Source organism: Temnothorax americanus, unplaced genomic scaffold (genome assembly GCF_048541705.1).
Source record: "Temnothorax americanus isolate GAGA-0224 unplaced genomic scaffold, ASM4854170v1 Scaffold185, whole genome shotgun sequence".
Classification (NCBI taxonomy): Eukaryota; Metazoa; Arthropoda; class Insecta; order Hymenoptera; family Formicidae; genus Temnothorax; species Temnothorax americanus.
Genome location: NW_027509324.1, coordinates 21,323 through 32,980, shown reverse-complemented (window position 1 = coordinate 32,980; position 11,658 = coordinate 21,323). Strand labels below are relative to the sequence as shown.

The window sequence follows — 11,658 nt, the reverse complement described above, 5'->3', positions numbered from 1 at the left end:
TGCGTTTATCGCGCGATTTAACAGGCTTCCACCATTTTTTTTCGTTGACATTCGCCGCAATCCTTTATCATTGGCGCGGGACCGTCGATGTGCGTTCGCTGCCACGGTCGATTGTAATGTTCGTAACAGCGACGATATGTCTGAACCTCCAAATCCGCCTTTAAATGTTCCGGAAGCTTGTCCCACACGTAGTGGACGTGATCGCCGCACGTTTGCAGCAGAACGGCTTTCGGCACAAATTGCAGCTGTTCGGCGCTCAAGTCGCGAATATCGGAAGATCTCGACAGTAGGACGAACATTTTTGCTACTGAGCGATTCGCGGTTCCGCTCGCCTATAAATAGGCGTTCGAGTCAGCCAGAAAGTCGGCAGTGTGGAAAGAAATGAGATTCGTGCGACAACCGTTGGCGATTCGCGTGACGAATTGCGACGACAGATCACGGTCGATGGGGGGCAACGTGGAGAAACGCAAGCACGGTACGATGTTACCGACTACTATACGCGCGATCATTTGCGGCCCTTCGAATTGCGGTAAAACCAACGTTCTGATCAGCTTGCTGGAAAGTCCGCACGGTGTACGTTTCGAAAACGTGTACGTGTACTCGAAATCGCTGCAACAGCCGAAATATCGATATTTGGAGAATTTGTTGACATCGATCGACGAAATCGGCTATTTTACGTTCTCCAATAACAGTGACGTCATTCCACCGAGCGACGCACGTCCAAACTCGATCTTCGTCTTCGATGACGTGGCGTGCGATAAGCAAGACGCTGTGAGAGAGTATTTCTCAATGGGCAGGCACTCGAGCGTCGACTCCTTCTATCTCTGTCAGACGTACGCGAGAATACCTAAACATCTGATACGGGACAACGCGAATCTGCTGATCCTGTTCAAACAGGATGGTACCAATTTGAAACACGTGTACAACGATCACGTGAATACCGACATGTCGTACGATAAATTTTGCTCGTTGTGCCACGATTGTTGGCAACAAAAGTACGGATTTGTAGTGATAGACAAGGACAGCGCGCTTTCGAACGGCCGATACAGAAAAGGATTTAACGTGTTCGCGATACCGTAAAAGCGATCAGTCGTTGCCGATACCTCGACGGAGGTGAAACATTAGCGTTATTACAGAGAGAGAGATCGACACTCTGCTTTTTTTTTCCGCGATGGCTGCGATCGACGAAAGCGAGACGATTCGCGAACGCGAGAAGGTCGTGAAAGAGATTGCAAAGACGAGTAATTCGATTCGCAAAAAACTTCGCGCTTTGAAGACCGGTAAGATCGAGAAGGACATTGAGTTGGACACGCACTTTAAACCTCTCATCGGGCCGTTGAAAAAGATCGTTGACAACTCGAGCTTGATCGCGGTGAAAAAAGAGGAGCCGACGGAGAGCGACGCTGACGCGAAAATCGAACCGCTATCCGTTCAACAGCGCGGGGAGGAGGAGGAGGATGTTACACCGAAAAGAAAGAAGAAACGATCAGACTCCTGGCCGGATCTGTCATCGACACCGTGTAAATCTGATCAATCGAAACGACCGATAACCTCTACACCGATAACCTCTACACCGACGCGAACCGTGCAACGTACAAGTCCCGAATTTCTTGAAACCGCGAATGTTTTCGAAACCACGGACGACTCGATCAGGACGACCGTTCATAATCGGTTGCAAACGTCGGAGGGTCGACAATGGTTTATAGAATCGTTGGAAGATCACTTGGGTCCACTGAGCCGAATTTACATCGCAGATGTTTTGGGCGCCTGTCCATCGATGGACATAGCGTACGGCGTTTATCTCGGCAATAATAAATTGATGCTCGGTAATAAAAGTTTTGACGTGGACAAAGCGGATAACATTTATATCGACGGCGTACGATACGCCGGCACACCCGGTATTTACGAGTTGATCTTCAAAAAAATACCCGATGACGCGATCTACACGGAGGACGATAAGATCAAGTACAGGAGCATATTGTTGGCAACGAGTGCTCATAAATACAAGCACGATCCTCTCGGGCGACTAAAGGGCAACGTGGGATTCAAGTATCGATTTGTAATCTCACCGTTGATGTCTACCGAATCCAAGAAGAAAAAATCTGGAAAGGGATTATCCATGCCTCGCGCGATGACGCTAACCGACAATAAGATCGACTACGTGCACTGGGACGACCCCAACGAGCTGGTGGATCGTCTGCGATTGCTCGACGCTTCGCGTCAAGCTGGCAACAATGCCCACGACAACGAGATCATGTCGATCATCGAGGAACTTCGCGAAGCCGGGCTTATTATAAATTAAACCATGCGACGGCGATCCGTTCAATCAGCGTCGAAATGCCGATCAACAAATTTGGATTGTTCGAGCACAGCGGAGACGCGACGAACGCCATTTCGTACCATCGGTGGAGCGGATTAATGAGAAATTTCGTGCGCAATAACGCTCTGTGTCGCGCCGCCACGGACTTTGACGCAAAGTCGCGCAAGATTCGTCGCGTAGCGCAACCTGAGACTGACGGTGACGCGGTTAACAAACTGTACGTTGATCAATTCTTTAAAATATTGAACAATCAACGAAAAGAATCAGACGAGAAGCTGACTGCGTTCGAGAAAGATCTGCAAGCGTTACGGACTGCGATAAACAAGCTTCGCCATTCGACTACCGTTGAATCGGACGCGACAACCAACAACAACAATGGACAAACGGTTCAGCAGAAACGACTATCGAAAGGCGTCGAGTGAAGAGAAGCAACGGTTCATCAACGACGGCGAGGAACGGCAACGAACGACTCGAGAACGGTTGTCGGACGGCTGTCTAGCGGTTCGAGAACGCTTGTCGGACGGTTGTCGAACGGTTCAAAAACAGCTTAAAAACGATTACGAGCGGTTTAGAAACAGCTGCGAACTACGCGGAGACAGGAAAGGCTACAAACGGCTAGAGAACGTCGACGACGACGACGATGAGTGGTAAGAAGCAGTTAACTGACGACGACGACGACGACGAGCGACAACGAACGATTCACGAATGGTTCAGAAGCGGTTACGAATGGTTCAGAAGCGGTTACGAACTGTTCAGAAGCGGGTACAAACTGTTTGGAAACTGCTACGAACGATGCACTAGAAGCAGAAACGGCGACAACGAAACATGAGACCGTTAAAATCGACCGATGCGGATAAAAATATCGAAAAGCGACGGTTGGTGGACGAACTGCACGCTCCGGCGAGAAGAAATTTTCCCCGCAGACACGTCATAGTGCGAGGGTACGACGACCTGTGGCAGGCTGACATCGTCGAGATGCGTCCGTACTCGCGTTTCAACGGAGGCTACCACTACATACTCACCGTCATCGATGTGTTGAGCAAGTACGCGTGGGCCGTGCCGCTCAAGGGTAAAGGCGGCAGCGAGACAGCCGACGCTATCGCTGAGATAATTCGACGCAGCGGGAGGTGCCCTAGTAATCTACAAACCGACATGGGGAAGGAATTTTACAACACCGACGTGCAACGTCTCGTGAGAAAACACGACATCAATCATTATTCCACGTATTCGGTGTTGAAGGCGTCGGTCGTCGAGCGATTCAATCGTACGTTAAAAAACAACATGTGGAAGATGTTTACGCTCAACGGAAATTACAAGTGGGTCGACGCGTTGCCGCGACTCGTGTCGGATTACAACGCGCGCAAGCATCGAACCATCGGCATGCGACCCGTCGACGTTACCCCCGCGAAAGCCGAAAGACTCTTGGCTACGGTGTACAGCGCGATAAAGATCGCGGGTCCGGCAAAATTCAAAGTGGGTGACTCGGTGCGCGTTAGCAAATACAAAACAATTTTCGAGAAGGGCTACACACCGAATTGGACCACCGAGGTGTTTAAGATCGTTAAAGTGCAGCGTACCAATCCCGTAACCTATCTACTCGAGGACTATCGTGGAAAATCCGTCTCTGGAGGGTTCTACGAGCACGAGTTGCATCGCGCGACTTATCCAGACGTGTATCTCGTGGAGAAAGTACTGCGCAGGAGGGGCGACGAGGTTTACGTTAAATGGCTGGGATTCGATGGATCGCACAACTCATGGATACACAAGAACAATGTTATTTAATTCGTGTAAACTGTATTTTTATTCTTAACATAAAAAAAATGCAATATCTAATATGTAATACATGTAAAATGTTTGAAATATGAAATACATATAAAGTACGTAAAAAAATATATGAAATACACATGTGTAATATCTTTATTATAATATTCTTTCCAATACTGTAATATAATACTCACAATACGTTACGTTATACTACATTCACACACATTCGTACATACATACGTTATACTACTACTACATTATATATTACGTTACATACATATACTATACATACGTTATATTATACATACGTTATACTATACATACGTTATACAATACATATGTTACACAGGTATTCGATAATGTCCCCACGGTAACGTATCGGTCGAATTAGGTATAATGTATCGCTTGTCGTCGTACGGACTCAGAGCGATTTTTGTTTCGGATACGGTGTACACCTCGTGTTTTTCGGACCTTATGCAAGCCTGCTGTCGCTTCATTTCAATTTCGTCTCGCAGACATCTCGTGTAATCGTCGAACGTTATCGACCTGGCTACGACGTTGCTCTTGATACCTTTCGCTTTTTTACAGTCTTTCTTACCATCCACTCGCAAGGCATACATTTTCGCCCTGAGTCCGACGAATTCGGTCATGATCGCACCGTTATTCTCGTCCTTCATCAAGCCCGGCACTTTTTTGTTCTCGAGCGTTATACCGTACGCGTTGTCGATCGCGTAATCGCTCGTGTCGAATCTAGCGATATCGCGTTTCACGTTCTCGTACACATCCTCGCACTCGATATGATATATCAGACTGTCCGTATCGGTATACATAATTCTACACTTGTCGCGATACAGGGGAGACATGTACTCGTGATGAAATTCGTACAAACAGACTTTCGATATGTCGAGAATGCACATGCCGACGTAAATAGGTTTGTCAAATTTAACCTCGAGTTTTCGCAGTTCGACGGCTATCAGATTTTCTGAAAAAACGCTCCTGCTGTGAAAATTTGGTTTCGAGATCAGTGCCTCCGCGCCGTATCTACCGTTCCACTTTGTCACTAATTTTACATCGACGTGATTTCGAACGTTCTCCATCGTTTTCCCGAAAACCGCGTTGTTCATCAATTTATACAAATTTTTCTCGAAATCGTTTTTGGCCAGTGTTCTAAATTTTGTATTGAGTTCGATGTAATTGCAAAGCCATGGAGATTGAGCGAATTGCAATACGCGATGAATTTTTGTGACGCGAAGACCGTGGCGCGTGCATTGCTGTAGGTTGCGGTAGTGTGTGACATAACGCTTCTTATCGTACAGCGTGGCGAGAAGTTTGTCCTGCCGTTTGCCGGGTGGTTTATCGCGCGTCGGACAGAACGGTAGGTCAGCGTGCGCGTCGTGTTTATTCTGCGGATACTCTAGATCGACTTCGAGAATGTAACCCGTGGGCGAATCCAAAGCGATCGCGCTAAACTCGAAATTCGAGACGTCTTCGACCCATCGAAAGTCTGCATAAGGCAATGGTTGACACATTGCCCAGCCGTACAAGTTGTTTACGTCGAAATACATCAGGTATGACGATGGTTTCGATGTATCGTAAGATTGCATGTACCTGTTATTGGCCTGCGCGTATCTGCCGGAACATTGACTCAGACCACCGCGTATACCGCGTTCGATGAACATGACCATGTCAATGTCCGTGAGCAGTTCGAAATTGATACCCGTATGCTTCAACATAGCGTCCCACGTAAACCCCGGTAGAGTGTAATAATACGCCGGATCGAGTCCATAACTCGCGACGCAGCTATCGCGAAAATTTTCAAAGATATCGGCCAACAGCAAGACATCGATCTTTAGATACAGATCGCTGTAGTCACCGAGCGTTCGAATGGAGAACCGCTGCCAGACGTTGACGGCGTGCGCGTAATCGCTCTCGGATACGGTGTCGCCTGTCAATGAACTGTAAAACGAGTCGCGCGATGGTAAACACGCATCCTCCAACTTTTCGACGCAGTCAATGTACTCGTACGGAAAGACACCTTTTCGCGTCAATAATTCGAAATCTTGGTCGGATAACGCGGAAAATTTTGAACGTATAATTTTTAACTTATCCTTATCGAGGAAGGATGCTAATTTTTCGAGACTCGCGCTAAGAAATTTGTACGAGTCGATGAATCTTAATTTGATGCAATTTTGGTAGTTTTTATCCTCAGTGCTTTTGACGTTTTTCGTAAATGAAATGTATTTTTCCTTCGTGATTGGAAGTAAGTCTACGCGTCCTTCGTAAGCTGTAGCTATTTCCTTGATAATAAAATGCGCGTCGTAACCCGATAAATTATGAAATACTATGGGAATGTAATGCGAATCTGTGTAATTTAGATTACAGCTGGAATGCGCGGGACCTCTATAACGACCGGTCAAGTGACAGTGATCGCGTACGCGCACGTCGTCTGGCTCGAACGGTTTTTCGCACACGTGACAGTGCGTTGCGCTGTTAAATTTTTTCCACTCGTCTCGCGTAAAATCCGCCATGGGTATATTATCGGACAAGATGTTCTTTACGTCGTGTGCTAAACGTCTTAGTTCCTCGGCGAACCACGCGACGCAATCCTTATCGCGATGAAATCGATACGCGGATAACGAGTCGTCGTACGAGCACCGCACGTAATATCCTATGCTAAATACCCGATGATGTTGAGACGTGTATGTGGACGTTGTCGGATCCGCATCCGTCTTCTCGAGGGTACATTCCAGGTCGGCGTACACGACGAACGGAAGTCGTTCCTTCCTGCTGTGATTCTTGAATCTCAGCCACTTGTCGTCCTCGCTCGGTAGTCGGATGGCACAGTTGTTTATCTCTCGGCAGTCTACTCCGTGGGCTTCCAATTTCTCGCTCGAATGAAAATAATGTAAACATCTGCAAAAAAGAAAAAACACAATTTTGAAAATTATTAAATAAAAAATAAAATATTTTATAATTTTATTAAAAGGAGTATAAGTACTCACCGATCGCAAAAGTATTTCCGACCATCGTACCTGCTCAATTGCGAGCTCACGAGGCGGGATAGATTTTTTATCCACGCGAAATGTCCCACGTTGTCGTCTCGCGGGTCCTGCACGTACAACAGATTTACGTGCTTTTCTTTCTTCAGGTCGGTGAGCCGTATCGGGAGAACGTTCGGTGTTTTCTCTCCTTCGATGGCATACACATTGATGGATATATTGTTGTGATTTTCAAAATTTTTAATCTGTTTCAAAGTCATTGGAAACTCAATGCCTTGTAAATTTAATACTGTTGTGTAATCAGGGTACGAGGATTCCCGTTCTGAATTTCTTTCGGCTGGATGTAAAGCAGCCACCACTGACCACGCGAAGCACGCATTGTCCATCGATTGCACGTTGATCACCGCTTTTTTCGATTTAATTTTTTGCGGTAAATTGATGTAACATCCCGCGCGCAAAGGATTGTACTTGTTCACGTTCACTGTCAAATTGAGTATACGCGACAACGCCCATCCGCTATCGCGTTCCTGAAACTCTTCGAGACGCGATAAAGTAGGCTCGATAACGTGTAGCTCGTACCACTCGCGCAGATCGGACGCACGAAAGAGTTCACGGTTTCCCGTGCTGACACTTTTGTTCGCACGTTTGTCACCCGTCACAAACTCGCCGTTGAACACGGTGTTTATCTTTACACTTGCGTGTCTTTGCATGACGTTCCGCACACGATCGAGCACGATGACTTCGGCGTCTTCGAGAAATTTTCGCGGTTCGATGTAATTGATATTTATCACCGCACCGGTCAATACACGCCATTCGAACGCGGCATCGATCTCTCGCCAAACGAGTCTTTCCGCGTTTTCGTTACCGCTACTACTGCCCGCCGCGTGCTCACCACCGATATGTACGAACCGTCTCTGTAATAGAGTCTTCGCACCATCGAGTCGCGCGATTCTTGCCACTAAAGATGACCTGTTTCCGACAGTCTGAGAGCCGTCTGAGACCCGCGGACGTTTGGAACGACAGTCTTCTTCGAGCTGCTCAATAAACTTCTCGCATCGCTGTTCCCATGCGAGATATTCGTCCAAGGTAGCGATTTGGTTGGATCCTTCCACCAGGTCGCGTTCCGTTTTATCGAGATGTTCCATGTTTTTGTTTTTTAATATTGTCTTTTTTTAAATCACGTCACATTCTTCGATGGAGCACTTGCACGTGATTCGATCGCACGCTGGACAATATCGTTTGCCACTTTGAATGCGATAGTGCGCAAACATAAAAGAATCAGAACTGAAGTAGGGGACATTAAATCCATGATTATGCTCCCAATTATCAACATCATCAAAGTCACGTTCAAAGGTTTTTTGAAACATCAATAGATGATTAGGATTATTGATACGGGCAGGGTACATATACATACGTATCGAATTGTTCATCACCACCAATTCGACGTATTTCCCAATACCTGTATGAATCTTAATGTATGTTGCTTCACAATCATAGAGCTGTTCACAAAATTTAGACGCCCAATAGCGATAGTCAACAATAGGTCTAATTTGATACGGCACAACGTCAGCACGGCGAGCTGCACGTGATTCTTCCTCGCTAACGCACTCGTCCCGCAGCCGTCGATACACTTTTCGTCTAACGTTAGAATCCCACTTATAAGGAGAATCGGTATTGATAACGACTCTTTGTCTAGCGAAGCGTTGACCGGTTCCGCGTATACCGAGTTCGCGATCGCGAAGAAACTGCACCGGCGATATTCGTTGCACATCCGTCAATTTCACTCCTTGATCTTCTTCACGCAAACCATCGATGATATCTGTTGTAATACATTCCATTTGTATATCATCGTCAGATTTTGGAGGCTCCACAGATTCCTCTTCAATTATCCACACCATGTTGTGCACGTTATGTATAATGTCCCACTCGCGATAATGTTTTTTTATTACTTCATGCAAATCGGGCACATGTTGCATGGATATATTTGAAACAATGGAGTATTACGACAATCTGTGCAAAATTGAATGGTCATTACGTCGTACGGCTCGGTTACATGCTCTCGACGTTCACGTATGTGCTCACCAGTGTCTGGTGAAGCGATCATACACGAATAACACAAGTTATCTGAGCCGTATTCAAAATAAAAATAAATTGCGCAACACTTTGTACGTCCATCCAACGCTAAAAATTCGGGACGCGACACTATTTTTTTCATAACTTCTCTACGGTTATTGTCTTCATCGCTGTTATAGGTGCTGTCCGGCGACAACGGACGATCCTCGTCGGATGAATCTACATCCATTGTTGCCTCGAAATTATTGTTCACTGTTTTTTTGAAAAAAAAAGTTTTTTTATACCGCTTACTCGCCACAAGAACTTTAGCCCCAAGTATCAACTTTTAAGAGCCGCGATAATGTTTTTTTCTTATCGTGTGCAAATCGGGCACATATTACGCGGAAATATCATAAACAATGATTCACGACATCTTGAACAATACCGGCCATGCGTCGTTCCGCGTCTCTCAACGAAGTGTTTTAGGCGAGCGTACATGCCGAAATCAAGGTCCCATAGTGCAACCATACACGGAGCACATAGTGCAAGTGCACCACCCGTTGAATAATAAAAATATATTACGCAATGTCTTTCACGTAAATTTAGCACTATTCTATCGATGACTTCTTCATGATTGTCGTCGTCGTCACTGAAGTAGTCACTGTCGTCCGTTAACTCGCGATCCATATCGGAATTATTGTCATCTCCTTTATCGTGAAAAATATTCTTCTGTATTGAATACTTGACACAAAAAAACTTCACCCTCGAATATGAACGTTCGCGTCGCGAAAACTAGCCGAAGACTGATCCACAAGATGTGGATCCATAATCATCCTGGCGACAACGGATGCTATGCGTTCGTATAATTATCGTTAGACATATTTTGTTTATACATTCCAGCAGCCGGATATCGGCGCTCGCATTTTGTAATATGCCGCGCCATAACCGAATACCACCGCGACGGTTAAATCGTAATCGGCAGCGGCTCTTCCTAGAAAAAAACATGAAGAGGACTCCGCAACGGTTAAATCGTCATCGGTGACAAATTTTATCAATTGTTTACCTCGGCTATTTTATCTTCAAACCGTCGTAGGGCCATCGACGCTCGCTTTTGTAGTGAGACGCCGTAACCGAATGGCGGCTCGCATGTTCTAGAAGGGTGAGATCATTGCGGAGTCAAATGTCTAACTCGCTGTTTTGTTTATATTCGCCGATAAAATTCCAGCAGCCGAACGGCGCCGTTGTAATACCCCCGCGCCGATAAAGTGACGATCCCCCACCCCGGGGGACCACCCTCGGCGTAGAAGTGGACACCTACCCCCCCCCCCCTCGGCGGTACCTCAATGCGATATGTTTATTAATATTTAATAAACATGTCCCGACACGCTCGCCGACCCCCCCGCTCCCCCTCACCAACAAGTCGTCCTCCCCCCCGGCAGACCGCTCACCACCAAGTCGTCGTCCCCCCGGCTGACCCCTCGCCACCAAGTCGTCCCCCCCCTCCCCGCTCCCCCTCGCCAACAAGTCCCCCCCCCCCAGCAGACCCCTCGCCACCAAGTCGCCCCCCCCCGGCTGCCTCCTCGCCACCGAGTCGTCCCCCCCCCGCAGACCCCTCGCCAACAAGTCGTCCCCCCTCCCCGCTCCCCCTCGCCACCAAGTCGTCTCCCCCCCCGCTCCCCCTCGTCAACGAGTCGCCCCCCCCTCCCCGGCTGACCCCTCGCCAACAAGTCGTCCCCTCCTCCCCGGCTGACCCCTCGCCAACAAGTCGTCCCCCCCTCCCCGCTCCCCCTCGCCACAAGTCGTTCCCCCCTCCCCTCACCCCCCTGAGATCCCCGGCTTAGGACTGTTATTGTTTTATCTACTGAAAAATGCATTAAAATTATTTAAAAAATTTAAAATATATTTTAAAAATAAAATAAATATCTCTTTACATCATAATTTTGCATTATGGATAATAAATGTTCTCCAGTCTGTGTTTTTTCATTCGTTACTATTTCTCTCAAAAATAATTTAATAGTGTTCCAAGACTCAAGAAGTCTTTAAATACACCAATGGCGAGAAAGCCATCGTGTTTCGGTCAATTTTAGAATTTTGCGGATTGTTTGAGAAAAACATTCGGTAAATTCTTGAAAAATTGCAAATTGCTTAGGGCTACTGTTAATATAATCGCATAAAAGAATCACGCTCGGTCTCGCTCCGCGTATACTTGGCGCGAGACACTACCGTGTCTCTTGATTTGTTATTTTTTTTACAAATTCCTCGCAATAGTTTGGAATCTTAGCACATGCAGCATATGCAATTAATGCAGCGGAATGGCACGGACATAAAAATATGAATTTTAAAAATGGAATTTTTAATTTCCTCATTTTATTTTTAAAAGCTTTAAATAATTTATCCGCGCTACTATTTTTTGCATCAATGTCAATCAATTTGACTAATTGCGAGCGAATATCTAATGTTTCAGGATCAACAAATTGCACGAGAAACGTCATCCATTTCTGATTAGCAATGTCGTTTCATCAA

The 11,658-nt window shown here is 46.5% G+C and overlaps 1 protein-coding gene across 1 annotated transcript; it reads right to left on the bottom strand.

The window, feature by feature from the left end:
* Positions 1-4,263: 4,263 nt before the first annotated feature.
* Positions 4,264-9,417, bottom strand: LOC143896465 (uncharacterized). Its single transcript, XM_077404368.1, has 2 exons — positions 7,087-9,417; positions 4,264-6,997 (listed from the first exon to the last, which is right to left on the bottom strand). Exons 1-2 carry the CDS (start codon positions 8,226-8,228, stop codon positions 4,426-4,428), a joined length of 3,714 nt encoding a protein of 1,237 aa, XP_077260494.1. The 5' UTR covers positions 8,229-9,417; the 3' UTR covers positions 4,264-4,425.
* Between the last annotated feature and the right edge of the window lie 2,241 nt (positions 9,418-11,658).

Excerpts from the sequence above, each read along its gene's own strand:
- LOC143896465 (XM_077404368.1), bottom strand. The coding sequence starts at position 8,228 with ATGGAACATCTCGATAAAACGGAACGCGACCTGGTGGAAGGATCCAAC. Across the intron at positions 6,998-7,086 it reads CGGAAATACTTTTGCGATCG|ATGTTTACATTATTTTCATT; the intron begins GTGAGTACTTAT and ends TCTTTTTTGCAG.